This window comes from Petromyzon marinus, chromosome 15, assembly GCF_048934315.1.
Source record: "Petromyzon marinus isolate PM22_M1 ecotype Great Lakes invasive population chromosome 15, UKy_Petmar_22M1.pri1.0, whole genome shotgun sequence".
Classification (NCBI taxonomy): domain Eukaryota; kingdom Metazoa; phylum Chordata; class Hyperoartia; order Petromyzontiformes; family Petromyzontidae; genus Petromyzon; species Petromyzon marinus.
Genome location: NC_133681.1, coordinates 10,780,240 through 10,801,945, shown reverse-complemented (window position 1 = coordinate 10,801,945; position 21,706 = coordinate 10,780,240). Strand labels below are relative to the sequence as shown.

The 21,706-nt window shown below is 40.5% G+C and overlaps 1 protein-coding gene across 4 annotated transcripts in view; it reads right to left on the bottom strand.

The window, feature by feature from the left end:
* Positions 1 to 21,706, bottom strand: part of LOC116942653 (uncharacterized) — a 179,357-nt gene that overhangs the window by 72,112 nt on the left and 85,539 nt on the right. For 2 of the 4 annotated variants that reach the window (XM_032954834.2, XM_032954835.2), the window contains exons 14-16: positions 19,048 to 19,083; positions 16,346 to 16,399; positions 15,348 to 15,395 (exon numbers count right to left, since the gene is read on the bottom strand). In XM_032954834.2, coding sequence (XP_032810725.2) covers positions 15,348 to 15,395; positions 16,346 to 16,399; positions 19,048 to 19,083 — 138 coding nt within the window. The remainder of the gene's footprint in view (positions 1 to 15,347; positions 15,396 to 16,345; positions 16,400 to 19,047; positions 19,084 to 21,706) is intronic. The other 2 variants (XM_076067281.1, XM_032954836.2) reach the window with 2 other exon arrangements.

The following is a 21,706-nucleotide window of genomic DNA, read 5'->3' as shown; positions in this document are numbered from 1 at the left end:
ATCTGTGTTACAAAAGGAAATAAATTGGTCAAACATAGCAATAATATTGTTATTATTACTATTTTAGAGAAAGGCACTGGTTTGACTTTAAGACCAAATGACAGGTGTTACACTTCAATGTCTTTCCATATCCTTAAGTGCATTTACACAAATTTAGTAGCCTGTGAATAACAGATGGCATCCTTTGGCTATACTTCACAGTTGTATGCAGCAGTGACGAATGCACGTCATAGATGGCTGCATATTGCTGATGGATGCATGTGAATGTAAACGGGCGACGAAATTCACTTTGTTTCACAATTGGCGAGACTGTTGTCCAAAGTGAAGTGTACAAACTCCGTGCTCTGCACATTTCGCTGACTTAATTAGCATTCTTATTCCACATATGTACAAGTGGATGGGTGTTTTCAATAAAAATGAAGTGCATTGTACACTGTGGCCAAACCTTTGCATGCAATACGAGTGTTCCACTTGCGCGCATTACCGAGTGCAATCCAACATGTCAATAGCGCAGGGGGTGAATGTTACATCTAAATTATAATTTTCACTGGTCTTCTTTTTTTTAAAGGCAATTGCTAAGTACAGGCCCAAAGAACCAAAACTTCAATCGGACAGCAACAAACAGCACCATTATCAACGTTGTAATTGAACATATGTAACATGCTTATTGTATTGGGAAAGGTCACAATGGCTTGGTAAAAAGCAAACGAGAATGTGTGGGGGGAATTCCAACGTCAAGCTGTGCAAGGAAAAGATGCACACAATTTAATTGTTGTGACCTGCAGTGTGGCGAGCGGGTATGTGAGTGGGTGAGTGATTGGGTGAATGAATGAGTGTATATATGGGACCAACTCGAACTATTGCAACTTTTCACTTGCATTGCGTTTGTACTGTTCGCCTTTTGGCGTTCTCTGCTCTAACACTAGTGAGACAAGGCCAATCAGTTTCAGGTACAATGCATATATTATCAGAGCACGTTTGTTTGAATGTCTACAGACTTGATGCCTTGCAATAGGTATCTATTTGGTGCTTGAACATCTAACACCTGTTTTATTGTCAGAAAGGGTAAAGTCTATTGTGTCGTGGTAGCTGGACATGGTGTGGATGAGATGAAACAGTCAGCCTGGTAGACCAAGTCCTCCATAAGGAGTGCAGGAATCAATGATTGAGGTTCACTGGAACAGACGCCATGTTAGCAGTGATAAAAACAGAAGCATGTCTATAAGTGGCACATTGTTATCCCACGTGAGTCAATGGTTGTGATAATACATCGAGCTTGAGCACACTGGCTGGTGTCCTCTTGGGCATATTCATCCCTTTGGCTGCCACTCCAGTCTCAGCCTCACCCACCGGCCATCATCCCTTCTATCAACGGGCCCTGCCCAAGCCTATTTGATCCATTTACATTTCTTAACAGTTAATATGTCTCTAACATTGCATTTGTGCTCTGATCAATGTGTTCCTCTTTCTGCCTCGCAATGTAATGCTAAGCATGTGTCTCTCCATGCCTCTTTAGATACCTCTCAGCTTTTGCTCCACAGTCTGTCTGTGTCCATGTTGCTGATCCGTATGTCACAGCAGGTAATACGTACTGATTGAAACCGTTTTTAGGCACATTGGAATTTTGCTTTTCATTACAAAGTAATTTTTTTTCCAAACGCACTTCAGAGTGATATTGTGTGTCTTTTTACTGTTCGTCATAATTTTGATTGCAGTCTGCATTCAATAGCTGCCTTAAATATATACTCTGATGTGTTTTCCTTTGTTTCCCTCCAGCAGGTACCTTCAATTGTTTAGATTACTTTTTGTACTAGACATTTATCTTGAGTCCAAATTTGCAGCCTTGTTTATAACGTTCAATTATTTTCAGGAGTTAATTACATTTGCTATTATGACGATGACATCAGCAAATGTGACATCGTTAATATGGTTTACTTTTATGTTTATGCATTTAGTTCTCAATACAATTTTCAAAAAAAATCTTTAAATGTCTTTATGAATAAGTTTAGTAAAATAATGTCACTTTAGTTAGATTGCCATTCTTATAAATATCATGCTACTTTCTTCATGGAATCTCAGTATGGCTCTTCTCATTTTTGTAAATGTTTTTTTTATGAACATAAAGATATATCACATTTGTATTATTTGTTCATTTGTAACAGCTTGGATGACTACATAATTTCCCACAGAGTCAAAATATGCGTTATGCTCTTATGCAGGCTAGGCACAATGGTTATGCATATTATTACGACTTTTAAATAATATTTTGGATCGATACTCGAGAAACCTTTCCAAACATCCCCTAGACAATATAGCATTCATGTTATTTAAATCAAAAATCCTGAAGTATTTATATACATACGATAAGAGGATAATGGGTCAGCAATATTTCAAGGCAGGTTTATCACCATTAAAAAAAATGCTTAGGGTTAATTATTCTGTGTAAACATTTGATAAAGTCCACTAATCCTGTCCTGCTTATTTAATAGTTATATCATCTGCACCAGGGAGCTTTCACTCTTTTCATACCAAGAAGGGCAAAGACGACTTCTTAAAGTGTAACATGGAATATTTTCCCTTCATCTGACAAACGGTTTAATTCGTTGGGTGTATGATATTAATGAGATATAGACATGCTTAACATTTCTGCACTTATTTTAATATTATATCTCGATGATCTTTAATGGTTATATCTCTTGCCTTGGGGGCATTTGTAAAGTTGACAATAATGCACTTCATTCTCGCTGCTTGCTCCAATATTTTTGTTTTAATCCCATTGCTCGCTTGCTATGGCATTGTGATAAATGTTTACGGCGTGTTCTCCAATTTCTTTTCTCACCCATTTCGTAATCGTCTTACAGGGTTCTGTGCTTTCCATATTTTGTTTAGCAACTCCATCTCCCTTCATAGCTCCCTCTTCCTCAACATGTCTCTCACGATTTCCGATACATTTGTTCTCCGTCTATCTTTCAACATACCCCCCCTCACTCCCCCACTACTATGCTAGTTTTTTGTATTGTTTCAACTCGTAACATCCTGTTCAGTACTGAGAACAGGTCCCTGCAGGGTGGGCTGGTAGGACACGTCTCTGCGCTGTCTATGGCTGATTTTACACCCAACAGCACGAGATTTCACTTCGTTAAAGTATTGAAAGGGGACGGACGGACGGACACATTAATCTATTGCAGGCTGGTACACTCAGTTTACAACTTCGTTCCTACCAGTATAATCTACCTCAAAATCAAGAGAAATAATGCTATGTAAATATACGTCTCGGCAATTGAATCTGTTCTTTATAGTTAGTCTAGAATCAGCTACATCTTGACCGCGATTTTAGATGTTAATTATCTCGTTCCCCCACCCGCCTGTAATTAGCGTTGCCCTCTCTTTGGCGATGATGAAGTGCGACTAACATCACACCAGCCTCTGATGTCATCCCAGGCTGTGCTGTATCCATTAGCTGTAATGTATACTGTGCACCTTGCCAAACTAGATTAACAATAAGAAAAAAAGGGTACATTGGATGCTGCTATATAATGGGTACAAGGCGATAATAATTTTTTGTATAAAATATTTCACGACATTTTTTTAATACTGTGACCGTAATCATATGGCAGTGTGAAGATTTAATTTCAGGGCTGGTAAATAATGGGTATTAAAGGCATTTGCTGACATTTCAGACTGTAGTAAAATAATAATATACCATTCCTTCTCCAATGCAGGATTCAGAAGAATGCATTGTAACTCCCAGAATTAAAATGTGCTATTGGAGGAAGGTGTACAAATATGTGCATGTGAAAAGCTACAATGATATTTCGTTTTTGACCTTTGTAATATGACCAGTTAATATTTGTAATAATTTGGTGGAAAGTTTATCCCGTATCAAATGCATGGTAAACAAACAAAAAACCCCACATATTTTGCTTCTAATCTAAGACTTTGGTAATTACAGTATACAGAAGAGCAACTCTTTTTGATACACTCTTGCATGAACTTTCAGAAACTGTTACTCTTCCAGCCACAAAGCTCGGGATTAATGTTAAAGGTTGACATTAGGAAAATCTGCTTCACATAAAAAAGAATATGTGCTAATGGAAACCCTTAAGTATATACCCTTTTCATATTAAAGCTGACAGTTGGGTTTGTTTGTTTATTTATATATATTTCAAATTGCATTCGGGTCCACTCACTCACATCTCTAAATAGCCTGCATGTCACGTCTATAGAGTGGTCAAGTGAATGTTTATGGTTCTGCAAAAATTATCCTCCAAAAATAAATTGCATGAAATGTCTTGAGAACTATGCGCTACGTAGGTGGTATTCTTGTTTCTTTCGGTAAAGTCACGTGATGATGACTGCTTGTGTTGCAGTCAAAACGTCGTGAGAATTTAATTGTTTTATATTTTTATTATTTTATTGTTTACCTTCTACGTGACTTTACCGAAAGAACAAAGAATATGAATCCCTGCAGTCACGAAAGCTTTAAATCAAAATTTAACGTAGGTGGTATTTAGACTTATTTCTGCCAAGTACATCCGATAAAAAAAAAGTTTACCTCAAAATAACTTACAGAAAATTATAATGCTAGTACATGCAACCACAATTATAGCCACTTACAAAATGTCACCACATATTTGTACAAGGCTAGGTACAATTTAAGGCGAAATTGAGCGTTTATTACCCATGTCATCATTATAGGCCACTGTCTATTCACTGCTGAAGAAAACAAATCTCTGTGTCATTGCCATTCATTATAATTATATGATTACCACAACAACAACCGCATCTGCCATGAAGTGGCGGCGACGTCGCCACTGTGCCTGTACCAGGCTATGTGCACGTTAAGGCCACGTGAAGTGTCGAACGCCCAGCTGGCAGGAGGTCACGGGACAGCCGCAGGTGCAATGGGTCGACCGACTGAGATGACTGGCCGATGCGCCACCTGTGCCCCCTACTGTGCCAACTTGCTGTGTTTTATCCGCCTGGCGCTCCGCTCGTTGTGAGCACAACACCTACACACATGCATAAATAGGTATCTGCCAAATAAAATTGAACGATTAATACAGCCAATGTCTGAGAGGGTTTGACCTTCTCAAAGATGTGATAACTACAAAAAGAGGCAAGTTATATGAAACCGCGAGTGCTGTAATGATCTGTCAGAGCGGCCGAGCTTAACAAGACACAATTGGGGTAAAACCTGGTCCCTCTTTTCGGATGGCTGCAGACTTGATCAGAAACGTAACACAATTGTTCTCCATTTGTGTCACATTTAACATGCAAGTAAATTATTTACCTTATTGATAATTTGCTGGAGGCATTGTAAATATTTTATTCATACTTGGGCTAAACAATGTCTGTGTCTAAATCCCTGACTAAAAGTTGATCTTGAAACCCCACGTAAGAAGGTGGTCTGGATAGTCAAGGTTGAGATGGTACAACTGGGATTCTGGGTTTGAATTGGGGCAGCCACCCATGGTTAAGAACCATTCTTAAGTGAATTGCAGTGAAGAGTGTTGTGGTGCAATGGTTTCTGCACACTCGACTTGCAGCGCAGTGGCCGCTGGTTCATTCTCTCGGTGCCACAGTTGAAACAATACAGCGGGTATCTTAAATACCCCCCAGTCCCCACCTGCGTCCACCCCTCCCAGCCATTGTCCACCCAACGGTATGGATAGGTACACCACATGATAGAGATTTTTTGGGTTAGATCGCGTGAAGATAAATGTGTCGTTAAACCCGCCACCATCCGACACAGTCAATTAACAAGGTTTGTCACGCAAACAAAATAAGCAAATTCGTTACGAGTTCAGCATACCGGTGTGTTGGAGAGTAAACCCACAACATTTGCAATTGGAGTACGACGTTTCGCCGGTAATCACAACCAGCCTCATCAGGCAACAGCCAGAGTTGTGGAGAAATCTAACCCAAAAAAACATCCATTATGGATAATATTGGTCGCGAAAGCCTACGTGTGAAACAATTACACCGCAGTTTGCTGATGGGTACGTCGTAAGTGCTGGGGTAAAGTGTGGGTACTCCCCACCCTCTTGAAAAATGTTTGGCCGGCATGGAAGAGCAATCCAAGTACCCTCCAGAGGGGATCTGGAGAGCTGGCCAGTGGATGCCCCCTGGGCCACCAGTGACTTGAGACAACCGAATGACTGCACATTTACCCTGAACCTCATTTTATCGAGTTGATGGCCTCAAGCCCAGTTGCAATGACTGCACAGAAACCACGTCATATTGAATTTGGGTTTTCACTTAGTTTGGCACAAAGTTTCAGCTCTCGGAATAAAATGTTAGATATTTGATTGATATGTGATCACAAATGTTTGCAGAGCATTCAAAGGTATGCCCCTGGTGTTAACGAAGAGGTATATTGATGTGGTGTAATTTCCCAGGGCTGATCTCTAACACAGCATGGTGCACTGTTAGGTGTGAGCATGGCAAATGGAAATGTCTTCATCTGATGACATTAATAGCACTATTAGAATATAATGTATGTAATAGTGGCGGGAATGCCACCATAAATGTACCCAGTTATTTGATGTTACTGTCGTGGAGTAACGTGTGTGGGGTTTTGCAAACGGTGTGCATGCACGTGTGAGAAGTCACGTCAAGGCAAATAGGTGCGGTCAGAGAGTAATCCAGAGAGAGAGAGACGACCAATTAGGATGCATGGCGGTGATTGGCTGGCTGCAAATGCAGACACGGTGTAGGCGCCTGGGAGTCTGCAGATGGAGGCGATCACAGCCCAAGCCACGGCACGAGGGGCACGGGAGGACGCCAGCTTAATTAGGGCGTTTAATGAGGAGCAGGATAAATAGGGCAACGTGTGAGGCAGGGGTTGAGTTGGTTGGAGTGAAGAGAAGAGTGAGCACAAAAGAGGTTCGGGGCCCCCGCTCGCCACACATCCTCGTCCTCTCCAGCGGTGATGGCTGATCCCCCACTGGAGGCGAGGTTGGAGAGGCGAGGGTAGACAGGCTAGCAGTAGAGAGGCTTAGCGGAATCCTAAGTGTGAGTGCGCGAAGGCTAGCAGTAGAGAAGCTAGCAGAGTATACCGCGAGAAGCTAGCAGAGTGTATAGTAATAGGCTAGCAGTGGAGAGGCTAGCAGAGTGTACGGTGGTAAGCCACCAGAGTGTGTAGTAATCGGGTATCAGTGGAGGGGCTAGCAGAGTGAGAGAGTGGAGCGCAGGCTAGCAGTGGAAAGGCTAGGAGAGTGAGAGAGAGAGCAGGCTAGCAGTGGAGAAGCTGGGAGAGAGGAGCGGGAGAGTTGCGACGGAGTCACGTGTTGTTGAACGCGTGGAGTTCTGTTCGAATAAAGTGACGCAGGAGGAAAAAAAAGTTGTCCGCGTGAAATAACACCACTACATTACTATGAAATCCAGCAGTTCCTTACTGCTTGTGCAGAAAGCATAATTAATGCAATTTCTTGAGCTTGGATGCTCATGATTTACCATTCCAATGGGAAAATCAGCCACGACTGAAAATAAATTAGCATACATGAAGGATCTTGACTTAAAGCTTTCGTGACTGCAGTAATTCATACTCTTTGGGTCTTTTGGCAAAGTCACGCAGATGGGTAAAGTCACGTAGGTCTACGTGACTTTACGGAAAGTCCCAGCGTATACAAGAGTATACATTATGGAGTTATAAATCTACATTATTTAAAATCCATCATGAATTTAATGATGCAAGCCTCCTCGTGTCAGTAATTCCACATTTCTAAACCTGTCAAGAATGCCTTTTCTATCGAATGAATGGAATTGTGAACTCACATTTATAAGTGGGTCTTTCGATTTAAAATGACAATGCTGAAAAAATGCAGCGACAAAACACTTCGTAAACGAAAATTGGGAATGTGTTAAGCACACCGTGAAATTCTAAGTTAGGGTTCCGTGTGTTGATATGTTTTCACTGTGCCTTGTCTTTTGTAACCTGGTCAGATAGGGAGCCACTGTCATATGAATACATTTTAACGTACACAATGCACAAGCACGCAAATGCATTCACACGTACATACCATGCACAACAAAATATGTAATTCGCAACCAATTGGCAGTTACATCACCACGGCGCTTGTGTCAGGCTAAATGCACAGAGGCCTCATGAAGTGCGGAAAGATTGCTGGCTGGTGACGGTACAGATTCAGGTGCCATTGGTTGACTGAGATGACTGGCAGGTGCACAGCCTGTACGACTCATTGTGCCAGCTTGCTGTGTTTTAACTACCCGACGTTCTGCTCGTTCTTTTGAGCATCATACACACACAAAAACAAAACAACGATCCCCGTATAGCCTTAACAGACTGTTGCGGCAGGTCCTGTTAGAGAGCACCAACGAAAGCCGTCACGGCACGCGAGGGTGTGGGGGGCCAGCACCACGCCCGGCCGCCTTTGTCTCCCTCATTGTGATTTATTACACGTCACACCAGATACTCATTTTAGGCGTAGTCAACCAAGGGATGGCCAAGCACTCGTTATGATAATCGTCACTGGCGTTGGCCGTGAGCGGGAATTGAAATAGGGTCGCCGGGTTTGTGGCACAGTGTGCTAACCATTACACTTCCACTCCCAGCACACACACACACACACACGCGAATAAAATCACAACGTAAAATAGATGAAGATTCCTTATATAGTTATATAGTCTATTTGGGCAATTACTGTGAATGAGCACCTATTAAAGCCGCATGGTATACAAAGGGGCAAAGGGGTGATGTGGTGAGCACCACAATCTGGCCACCCTTGTCTGTCCAGTACTTAACAGTTACAGGCCGCACTGATACGTACTCAATTAAGGTTCAACCTAGGTAAGTCAAGCTAGGTAAGGCCAGAGAGATGATCTAATATCACTTGACACCGATATTATTCATAGCCAGGATTCTGATTTTGTGCAGTCTGTTCGTAGAGCAATGTGCTCACCACTGGACCATGGCTTCACCTGCACACATACCGCACAAACATACGTGATACTTACAATAAAATACGTACACAATTTGTAGTTTTTTTTAAGGGTAACAATCATCTTTGGGCATGCAATTTTCGTGCCTCAGAAAGCAATGATTACTGTTGCAATGGCTGGGACTATCAAATAAGACTCTTGACCACTTAGATTCAAATATGATCAGTTTGATTGGTTTAGGGACACTAACTATGAGCTCCATGAGCCGCCCAGCTACCTTGATTAAATTCATGACAAGGAGGTTAAAGATGCAGCCTTGCAATTTCCTGCTCATGCCACTGCTGATAGAAGGGCCTCCACTCAAGGGAGCTCTAGAACAACCCGGTAATTGGTCTATTCTCCGACAATGACCAGACATTGCTGAAGGGGTGAGAGTACCCACACGACAATGACCAGACATTGCTGAAGGGGTGAGAGTACCCACACGACAATGACCAGACATTGCTGAAGGGGTGAGAGTACCCACACGACAATGACCAGACATTGCTGAAGGGGTGGGAGTACCCACACGACAATGACCAGACATTGCTGAAGGGGTGGGAGTACCCACACGACAATGACCAGACATTGCTGAAGGGGTGAGAGTACCCACACAACAATGACCAGACATTGCTGAAGGGGTGGGAGTACCCACACAACAATGACCAGACATTGCTGAAGGGGTGGGAGTACCCACACAACAATGACCAGACATTGCTGAAGGGGTGGGAGTACCCACACAACAATGACCAGACATTGCTGAAGGGGTGGGAGTACCCACACAACAATGACCAGACATTGCTGAAGGGGTGGGAGTACCCACACAACAATGACCAGACATTGCTGAAGGGGTGGGAGTACTCACATGACAATGACCAGACATTGCTAAAGGGGTGGGAGTACCCACACGACAATGACCAGACATTGCTGAAGGGGTGAGAGTACCCACACAACAATGACCAGACATTGCTGAAGGGGTGGGAGTACCCACACAACAATGACCAGACATTGCTGAAGGGGTGGGAGTACCCACACGACAATGACCAGACATTGCTGAAGGGGTGGGAGTACCCACACAACAATGACCAGACATTGCTGAAGGGGTGGGAGTACTCACATGACAATGACCAGACATTGCTGAAGGGGTGGGAGTACCCACATGACAATGACCAGACATTGCTGAAGGGGTGGGAGTACTCACACGACAATGACCAGACATTGCTGAAGGGGTGAGAGTACTCACACGACAATGACCAGACATTGCTGAAGGGGTGGGAGTACTCACACGACAATGACCAGACATTGCTGAAGGGGTGGGAGTACTCACACGACAGTGACCAGACATTGCTGAAGGGGTGGGAGTACCCACATTTTACCCCATCGACTGTGGTGTACACATGTATACTGCTGGATGCACAGACCTCTAGATTGTAAGGTCAGTGTGCTAACCATTACACCACGGGAGCACCTGCGAGGAGATGATGTGGAGAGAAGTTTAACAAATATATACACAATTCGCCTAACATGCAATATCTGTAAAACCCATAACCATGCAAAAAAAAAATGTCCAGTTTATCAGACCTCAGTAGGCTTTTAAAGCCACAGGTCACATTTTAACTGAATGAACAGACAGCAGTTCAGCAAAATGACCTTTGACAAACGTGTTGTGAAACGTCCTAACGTAAAATGACCTCACCTTGAAATATATACAATTGCTAAACCAACCTCTGGATGATCTTAAAGTTTCAGACAAATGGTTGCAAAGGGAATTGCACAATGCAGAACACATTTACAGCAGCGCAGGTTGAATTGTTTATGCGCAGTTTCAGATCGATCTTCGCATACAATAATTTAAACCATCGACAGAGAAACGTAACTATCACTTCAAAGTGGAATGTAATTTTCTCGTAATCTAAGTCTAGAAAAATGGCAATTAACTAGAGCTTGCAAACCCGATTAAACGGTACTGTTTATGATATAAATGTCAGGCCTATCAAGGCCAATAGCTTTCGCACAATATTGTATTACTCTGAAATAATAAATGGATAATCTTGATTTGAAGCTTTCGTGACTGCAGGAATCCATACCCTTTTGGTTCCTTCGGTAAAGTCACGTAGGCAGAAATAACACAAAAATAAATCACGACGTTTCGATAGCAACACAAGCCATCGTCTTCAGGTGAAAATCGCGACAGCCGCTGTGTCTGCTGCGAGCGACACGATGTCACAAGGCAGCAGACATCGCGCTTGCAAAAAATACACATGGCGCGTTTAATTGGAATAACTTTTGGGTAAGAGTTAAAAAAAAAAAATTACAACCTACAAGGTAACCAGCTGAATCAGAGGTCAGATAAGTAAGTGTAGAATTTCTAAAACGATGAGGCAGATTCCATTTCAGATGTCAAACATTAAAAATGTGTTGTTTGCAACAATACAATATCATACCACTTTTACGCTCAGCTTACTGCTCAGGAGCCCACTGCAAACGGCTTGCACGCAGTGATGTGACGTTGACTTCTGCTGCTAACTACCGGCATGACCTGAACGCTGGAGACATTTAAAGTTTTCAGCATTAAATGACAACCGTTGCAAATTAATCAAACGGGTGGGGGGGGGGGGTCTTATTTATTAGCTGCTTTTAATAGATACCTTGTTACATAAGCTGCCACTGCTGAGATCGTGGGTTAAAATCCCAGTGATTAAACTGAATTCAAATGTGGTTTTGCACTTTAGTTGGGCAACAGTTCAGAGCCGAGAATAAACAAACAGCAATATTGCTTTGGATGTCGTGCTGCAATCTTATAGCGCAGAGCCCGTGGGGAAGTGCTCTCCCGATTATGCTAGAGGATAAAATAAGCCACTTGAAGATGTTTTTCTTATTCATGTTTTTCTGCTCCATGTGATTTCCGAATGATGTTTACTTCTCATCACGTGGTGCCAATAGCACGATAGGAGTACATTGTGGCAAAGAAGAACACACAACCCCCCCCCCCCCCATTGCATGGCATAGTCACCTGTTTAGCACATCTTCTCTCTCTTTTGTATGGCATTTGAAACGAAACTGGCAAAAATTATAACTGTATGTTGATTATTATCAAACTCAACATACGGTTATAATTTTTGTAACTGATGCCAGGGAATCGATTAAAATCTCATGTCAGGAAATGGATTGTAATCGATTATCATCGATTCCCTGGCATCAATTATAAAAATTAGAAAAATCAGAGAGGTTGGTTGGTGTACAGTATAGCACTATAGCACTCGTAACTGAGCATCTATTACGGACTCACTGGCTATCATCACTGGCTATCATCACTGGCTATCATCACTGGCTATCATCACTGGCTATCATCACTGCTCGATAACGCAGTCTGCGTGGAAGCTCGTTTGGTTAGCGGAGGTGACGAGCAAAGTTCAGAATACATGCCACTGTTTTTTTCCCTTCCATGGTTGAAAATTTAAACTCAGGTTTCTGGAATAAAGTAAAGTGTTTTAATTTGCAGACAGAAACACCCAATCAACTCTAAACTCCTACTAAATTTACGTGAGTACTATTATTGTGATTCATGTATTCACACGCTGTGTGGTAGGCAGTGTATCGTAAATAAATGTCTAACAAATTGGCCTTATATAACACAAAACAGAGCGATACAAAATAAGTCGGTGTAGAAAATGTAATAATAACTTTAGCTACGAACATTAGATATTCTCGTTTAAGCAAATGTAAACGAATCAGCCGTATCTCACTAGCCTCATCGAAGAGAAAGTAAATTGATGGTCAACATATGCTTTTGACTTGAGTAGAATAAAGGCTACATAACGTCCAGACAACTCACTGATACCCTCAGGCATCCTATAACATATCCACATCACACATTCTGTTCCAAGAACACAGCGTGATCTCACAGCTTCCTGGAGGTTATATTTCCATGCATATTTTAATGTGCCAAATGTCATATTTGAGATTTCGCCAAAACCACATACAGAAACAGAGTTTACTTTTTATACATATGTAAAGACGACTCGACTGTCATTGCACATTTATCAAAACTAAGACTAGTAGATTCACACTGCCATATTTTTAGCAGTGTATTCTAATTATGTATTTAATAAACACCTTTTACATTTGGCAGGGAACCGCAGTGATAGAGTGAACAGCTCTCGATCAGACGGTTGCAAATAAAAATCTCAGTTGGGGATCGACTCAACCATGCATTGATGAAATGAGGATCACTTTAATTTTGATTTAAAGCTTTCGTGACTGCAGTGATTCATATTCTTGGTTCTTTCGGTAAAGTCACGTTGAAGGGAAACAAAATAATAATGTTTTATATATACTTTATTATTTTATTGTTTCCCTTCAACGTGACTTTACTGAAAGAACCAAGAATATGAGGATCACTTTGTTGGAAATTCAAAAGTGGTTGTCTAAAATGAAGACCCTAGCCACCACCATGAAAATGTGGAATTTCCAACATTGACTCAGGACTGTAAACGGGAGATCAGTATTGTTTCTAGCTCAATAAAGTTGGAGTCCTCCTTTGATATTAAGCTTAAACATTAAATACGACATATTTTCTCCTTACATCTCTGACACACTCAATGCAACACCATAAATACAATTCGATTTTCATGACAGATTATTACAATAAAAGTACATTGGCATGATGCAGTTCACAATTTAAATGAGACGTCAGATATTTCACTAAAAATTGTGATGAAATAAATGTCGCGCTATCCTATACACTATGCAGCACCATGGAAAGCTATTTGAGCAACATTTGCATGTTATGTATGCCATTAATATAATAATGTCCAGATGGTAATATTACATTAGCATATACCATTCATAATACATTTTTGCAAGATTTTTTACATTGCTTTGATTTCTGCTAAAAACTATTTCACACATTTCACCTGGAAAATCTATCGAGATGGAACATCTCATTCTCAATTACACCATACAAACATGTACGAACATGAATACAGTATGCATTTTAAAGCAATTTTTTTAAGGAAGTATTTTATTTTTTGTCCCAATTTTATATATTTTTACAATTCTTCACAAGTGTTGAGTCAAATCAGCTTGCATTAATATAAATATAATTCGTCTCCAAATTTTTAAACTATTCAGGATAGTATAGATCAAAAAGCACAGGAGACTTTCAGCAAATGAAACAGCCAACATGATAAGACCCAGAATTCCATTACCAGTTTCTATTGGACTGAGAGCCACTTGGGATTCATGGCATCACATGGCTCCTTTTTGGACACAAAGTCCAAATGTGAAATTAGTGGAATAAAAAGGCTGAGTTATAACCTGAGCCTTACCAAGAGTGAACACTGCCCATTGACAGACCCACATCAAAGCACACAGCATTAGAAACTCCGAGCGTGAAAAGTCACTGTTAACATAGGACCTGCGAAATATTAATCATAAATCGTTAAACCCTACACCTGTCCAACAAGGGGGAGGCCAGACTTCCAATGATATATTTTTTCTCCAAATGTATTCTATCAACCCCAGGATATGACGAATACTTCTTGAAAGCTTTTTTATGTATATGAATTTCCAAAAGTCACAAAATGCAGAAAACTTTCAAAATATTGCGCTTAGTGGTAATAAACCCCACACACCAAGAAAATAAACATTTCATATTGCCATCTTAATGATATATTTACAGAGAAAACCATCACTGATCTTAATACTAATTTCTATTCATGTCCTGCTTGGGATGTTTTATTGTTTTTAAAGTATTCTTGCATGAGACAAAAATAAAAATACAATGTTCTGAGCAATAAAGAACTAACCCCTCAAATAACTGATGTCAGGGACTGACAATCAACCCTAATGATGTCAGGGACTCAAAGACATGCACAACATGCACATTTATTTTTGAGTGTATGGCCGTATGCCAGTAATGCAGCTACTTTAATGTAGGATTTGCACATCTCATCGAGGTGAAACCAACACGTGAGGAACGAATGCCGAAACTGCACACACAGGGCAAAAAACTACTTTCTCAACTGCCTCCTGCACGTGCTATGTTTCCCTATTGGTGAGAAATTCATACACATGATGGTTTCACCTACGTCAGATTTACATTCAAGTAGCTGGATTAGTGGCATACGGCCCTGCACTTAACAATGAATGTGCATGTTGTGCATGTGCACCATAGTCTGCCTCCACGCCACCTCGGGTAGATTGGCAGTTACTGACATCAATGCATTTCATAATTTCATATACGCAATTTATTTATCACAGCTTGTAATTTAGAAAAGTATCATTAAATAAAACACAAAGCTAACAACAATAACGATAAATGATGCAACCATAATACAACATGAAGCTAAATGTAGACATTTTATTTTTAAGGTACTGCAATGATGCTGAATTAAACTTACTCTCTGCCCAGAATTCCCGGACAAGCCAGGAAACCCATTCAGACCACCCTGGGAAAAAACATGACAAATACAGGAATGCAAGTAACGACATCTTAATTTGGTTATCTTGAGTGTGTGTGTGTGATAATATACACACTCAGATGTACAACGTTGCTGTGATTGTTATTGTTTTTTTTTATATTCTATGTTAATAATTAAAACAGAGTGATGCATTAATAACAATAATAATGATAGTGATAATTAATTATGATTATTATACGTTAAAATCAAAACAACATTTTAGTCCATCAGCCAATGGTGCCTAATAAAGAAATGCTATTCTTCAGCAGAATGTTGTTGTTACTGTACCAGGCAAACTCTAGAACCAAATACAACTTTCGGAGACTTCATGATTAGAGTGAGGCCTACGAAACAAAAACTTTACTCGGGTTACCTGATGGTAGGCAACAGAGCCGTCCACCAATATACCGTGGGGCTTATTTAATGTAGACAGCAAAACTGTACAAAATCCCGTATGCACTCCCATGTAGTGGCAGCTGAAGTAAAAGTGCATGTTGTCATGCATAATTTAATTCCTCAAAGTCCACCATTCTAGCAAATCATATACCGGGCACAACGTTGCTGTATTGTGCTGAGTGGAGCCATTTGTATTCATGGAGGACTTGTCTGAAATAACAGCCAATCACAGCACCTTTGATTTAACAGGACACGGTCTGCTGCTGAAATGAGTAGACTCAAAACTGGTCCGCATTTTGTTTGCTCAAAGAAATCCGAGCGTAGTCTATTTGAGCAGTTGCCACATTGGCCGAGAGACGAAAAATGTTGTTTTATTTTTACACGGTGAAACAGACCTCGTGATTTTATAGTTCTATTGTTATGCTTGCTATATAATCCACAGCGCGCCATGATGACAGTGCTTAATAAATATTGTAAAATTTCACGGCATCATGACGTAACACAAAATGTTATTCATACAACCTTTAAGAGGCACAACATACCCCTGCCCCAGAGAGATCAGGAAAAGCAGGTGGGCCTTTGGTGACTGGATATCTCTGCGATAAAAGTTGACACAAGACTTTCACAAATGCATCATGAAATGCTGCCAAGCATCGAGATATGCATTTCACATATCTGAGCAGGATATGTGGTTTCAAAAAGCAGAAGACAATTGATCCTTTAGGTACACTGGGCATTGACACTAGAACTTCAACATTTAATAATAACAAAGAAACTTTCAAATACATACCACAAATGAGAACTATTAACAGGAGCAATATATGTGATTTATTATGTAATTTCTTATATTTATTTAAAGGTTCAACGTGTTATACATGTTTATTTTTAAAATAAAATGATAATTTTTTACTTTGTAACATTGTTATATGGAAAAATAAAACATCATAAATATTCAATTGCACACAATGGTTTCCTTACGAAAACCAAAAATATATTCGAGACTGCAGGAATTAATATCTTTGGGTCTTTCGGTAAAGTCACGTAGATAGGTTCAAAGAAAATAACAAAAAACTATGACGTTTCGATCGCAACGCAAGCGGTCGTCTTCAGGAAAAGGGAGTTTAGCCTCCAAGGGAAACTGTTTATAAGGGTTTGAAATAGGGCGTAGCCAAAATGTCAGCAGCCAATGATAATGTAAGTGTTCGGCAGCGAGCCCGGCGGTGGTTCGTTATCCACCAATCAAAGGACTGCCAGGTGAAAATTAGCATGTTAAAGAGAGATTAGCATGTTAATGGCAGATCGCAGAGCCGAAACCAAGGGGTTGGCACGCGAAGTGACTGTGAAAGCGCAAGCTTGAAATGGGCGTAAAGCACAACTAACATCGGAAGGTGGTAGGATGGGAAAATCATAGCCAATTATGATTTAAACTGGTTGATAACGTCCTTCCGATGATCGCTCAGTTTGTACCCATCTTCTCGGTTGAAATTGTGTCTGTGTCTATATATATGGATGGCTTCACGAACTAAACTTTGTTGATAGCTTTTGGGCTTGCAAAGTACCTTCGTCTTAGAGAAATCAATTTCGATCCATATATATAGACACAGACACAATTTAAACCGATAAGATGGGTACAAACTGAGCAATCGTTGGAAGGACGTTATTAACCAGTTTAAGTCATAATTGGCTATGATGTTCCCATGCTACCACCTTCCGATGTTAGTTGTGCTTTACGCCCATTTCAAGCTTGCGCTTTCACAGTCACTTCGCACGCCAACCCCTTGGTTTCGGCGCTGAGATCTGCCATTAACATGCTGATCTCTCTTTAACATGCTAATTTTCACCTGCCAGTGCTTTGATTGGTGGAAAACCAACCACCGTAGGATTGGGCTGCCCACCACTACGTTATCATTGGCTGCTGGCATTTGGGCAGCGCCCATTTCAAAACCTTCTAAACAGTTTGCCCTGGAAGCTAACCCCCCTTTTCCTGAAGACGACCGCTTGCATTGCGATCAAAACGTCGTAGATTTTGGTTATTTTTGTTTTTGTTTTCTTTGAACCTATCTACGTGACTTTACCAAGAATATATTCGAGAATGTATTAACCTACCATCCCAAGCAGGACCTGTATTTTATAAAACCTTGAATCAGTGATGTTTTCTTCAGGTAAAATTTTCTAAGAACATATTTTATAATAACCGGATTGACAGCAGAATGCAAGCATAGCTATACTGTACAGATGAGTCCCAAGATAATTACACCGGTATGCAGTTGTAATTTCCCTCTTTTGCCTAAATAAAAAAACACATTCTCAGCTATTTTGAGCTGGTGGCTGTCACGAGGCTATGCACACAAACGGTGATATCATCTCAACATACAAAGCATTCATGTTATGTTGTGCTTCTGAATAATCGTTTTGCATTACTAATCTATATATTGCGTTCATTTGACAATACATTTTGGTAAAACAAGGACGAAAATGTGCCTATGTGAAATATTATGTTTAACAGAGCAACAACATAATTTTGCAATACTTTGTTGAAAATGCAAATTATTATTTGAAAATAGAACTGGCATATTGCTACGATTGTGATTCATAATATTTTTTTTGGGTCAGATCATAATAATTCAAATGTATGTCATGAAACCCTCCTCCATCCGACACAGCCGATTAATAAATTCGTCACTTGAACAAACGTAGCAATACATAATTGTTTCAGCACACCGGTGCGTGAGAGCACAATCTGACAGCATTTAAATGGGCACGACATTTCATTGATAGTTACAACCAGCATCATCAAGCAGAAGCCAGAGTTGCAAAAATGTCTTCCGTTCTTGGGCCTTAAATCGGGTGTGTGATGTCATCAATGTGCATTCACAAGGGAGCAGGGAGTGGCAGGAAGTGCTACTTATGATGAATGTATTGACATAAATCATGTTATTTTATCTTACGATAAATTACGTGACTGAATTGTCACACCGATTTAAATGTTGTGAGATTGCCCTAAACGGTTTATTGCGCATTTTTTGTTGAAGCAGTAATGAATAGGCACGTTTGTTCACGTGACAACTTTATTAATTGGCTGTCTGGTGGAAGAGGGTGTACGACTCACATTTTATTTATGTGATCTGACCGAAAAAGTTAATTCTGAATAAATAATATTTGTTCACGGAAAGTCTACGTGTTACATTTACTGTGATTGTCTGATGATGGTAAAAAGACGTTCAAAATGATTATTATTACTTACACTTCCTCCAGGGACATTGGGTGGTCTGGCAGATCCCTGGGAAAAAGAAAAAATGCAAAAAAGGTAAACAACACAAAATTAAACTGAGAACGAAAAAAATCCCTTCCAAAACTGGATTTTAAGTGAATCACAAACAGAATATATATTTGGAAAGAATAACATGCAAGACCTTGTTGCTGAGCGCAAATGTACATTCTTCGAACCTTTCAAAATGCACTTCAGTCTAATTGGGTTATCAACATGCCACAAGTGAAACAATAAAATTGCAGTCCCTTGTGCTTGTTTTTTTTACTTTAAGCTGCTTTTGGTGGGTGTACATGTTAACTCGGTTACATGTCATATAGTATAACGTGTGTGATTTAAAAAATGCATTCTTCTGCCAAATCTCAATAGATCATGTGAAGAAAGTGCATTCTATAATGTTGTGCTCATGTAATGTTGGCCGAGAATATGCCACCCTGATTTTCTCTGGCCACTTCCCACTTGCCGCAAACCACATTCAAAGAGCTATAGGACTAGAACAAAACCAAGTGCAGTCATCTGTTTACAGTGAGGGAAAAAAGTATTTGATCTCCTGCTGATTTTGTACGTTTGGCCACTGACAAAGAAATGATCAGCCTATAATTTTAATGGTATGTTTATTTGAACAGTGAGAAACAGAATAACAACAAATCCAGAAAAATGCATGTCAAAAATGTTATAAATTTATTTGCATTTTAATGAGGGAAATAAGTATTTGACCCCTCTACAAAACATAACTTAGTACTTGGTGGCAAAACCCTTGTTGGCAATCACAGAGGTGAGACGTTTCTTGTAGTTGGCCACCAGGTTTGCACACATCTCAGGAGGGATTTTGTCCCACTCCTCTTTGCAGATCTTCTCCAAGTCATTAAGGTTTCGAGGCTGACGTTTGGCAACTCGAACCTTCAGCTCCCTTCACAGATTTTCTATGGCATTAAGGTCTGGAGACTGGCTAGGCCACTCCAGAACCTTAATGTGCTTCTTCTTGAGCCACTCCTTTGTTGCCTTAGCTGTGTGTTTTGGGTCATTGTCATGCTGGAATACCCATCCACGACCCATTTTCAATGCCCTGGCTGAGGGAAGGAGGTTCTCACCCAAGATTTGACGGTACATGGCCCCGTCCATCGTCCCTTTGATGCGGTGAAGTTGTCCTGTCCCCTTAGCAGAAAAACACCACCAAAGCATAATGTTTCCACCTCCATGTTTGGCGGTGGGGATGGTGTTCTTGGGGTCATAGGCAGCATTCCTCCTCCTCCAAACACGGCGAGTTGAGTTGATGCCAAAGAGCTCCATTTTGGTCTCATCTGACCACAACACTTTCACCCAGTTGTCCTCTGAATCATTCAAATGTTCATTGGCAAACTTCAGACGGGCATGTATATGTGCTTTCTTGAGCAGGGGGACCTTGCGGGCGCTGCAGGATTTCACTCCTTCACGGCGTAGTGTGTTACCAATTGTTATCTTGGTGACTATGGTTCCAGCTGCCTTGAGATCATTGACAAGATCCTCCCGTGTAGTTCTGGGCTGATTCTTCACCGTTCTCATGATCATTGAGATCTTGCATGGAGCCCCAGGCCGAGGGAGATTGACAGTTCTTTTGTTTTTCTTCCATTTGCGAATAATCGCACCAACTGTTGTCACCTTCTCACAAAGCTGCTTGGCAATGGTCTTGTAGCCCATTCCAGCCTTGTGTAGGTCTACAATCTTGTCCCTGACATCCTTGGAGAGCTCTTTGGTCTTGGCCATGGTGGAGAGTTTGGAATCTGATTGAATGATTGCTTCTGTGGACAGGTGTCTTTTATACAGGTAACAAGCTGAGATTACGAGCACTCCCTTTAAGAGTGTGCTCCTAATCTCAGCTCGTTACCTGTATAAAAGACACCTGGGAGCCAGAAATCTTTTGATTGAGAGGGGGTCAAATGCTTATTTCCCTCATTAAAAAGCAAATCAATTTATAACATTTTTGACATGCATTTTTCTGGATTTTTGTTGTTGTTATTCTGTCTCTCACTGTTCAAATAAACCTACCATTAAAATTATAGACTTATAATTTATTTGTCAGTGGGCAAACGTAAAAAATCAGCAGGGGATCAAATACTTTTTTCCCTCACTGTATATACAGCATCATCCATTTACAGACACCTCACTGCTCTCTAATTATCCTGTATTAATTTATTCTCAACAGTTGATTGAATATTGTAAAAGCAATGGCTGCCACATCTTACAGTTAACGGTGGTGGCATGGATGGAGAGTCACGGATCTGTGGTACATTTTAAATACAGTACACAGCGTGTGCCACAAGAGGAAATGTCATTACAAATTGTATCGCAAATTATGTGACACTTAATTTTTTCTTCAAACTTTCGTGACTGCAGGAATTCATATTCTTTGTTTTTTTTTTCGGTAAAGTCACGTAGATAGAAAACAACAAAATAAAATAAAACTCACAACGTTTCGAGATCGCAACACAAGCGGTTATCATCAGGCGCCTGAAGACGACCGCTTGTGTTGCGATCGAAACGTCGTGAGTTTATTTTTTATCTTCTATCTACGTGACTTTATTCTGAAAGAACCAAAGAATATGTGACACTTTGTTTGATTAATTATGTGAGGGGAACAAAAAACATAACAAAAACT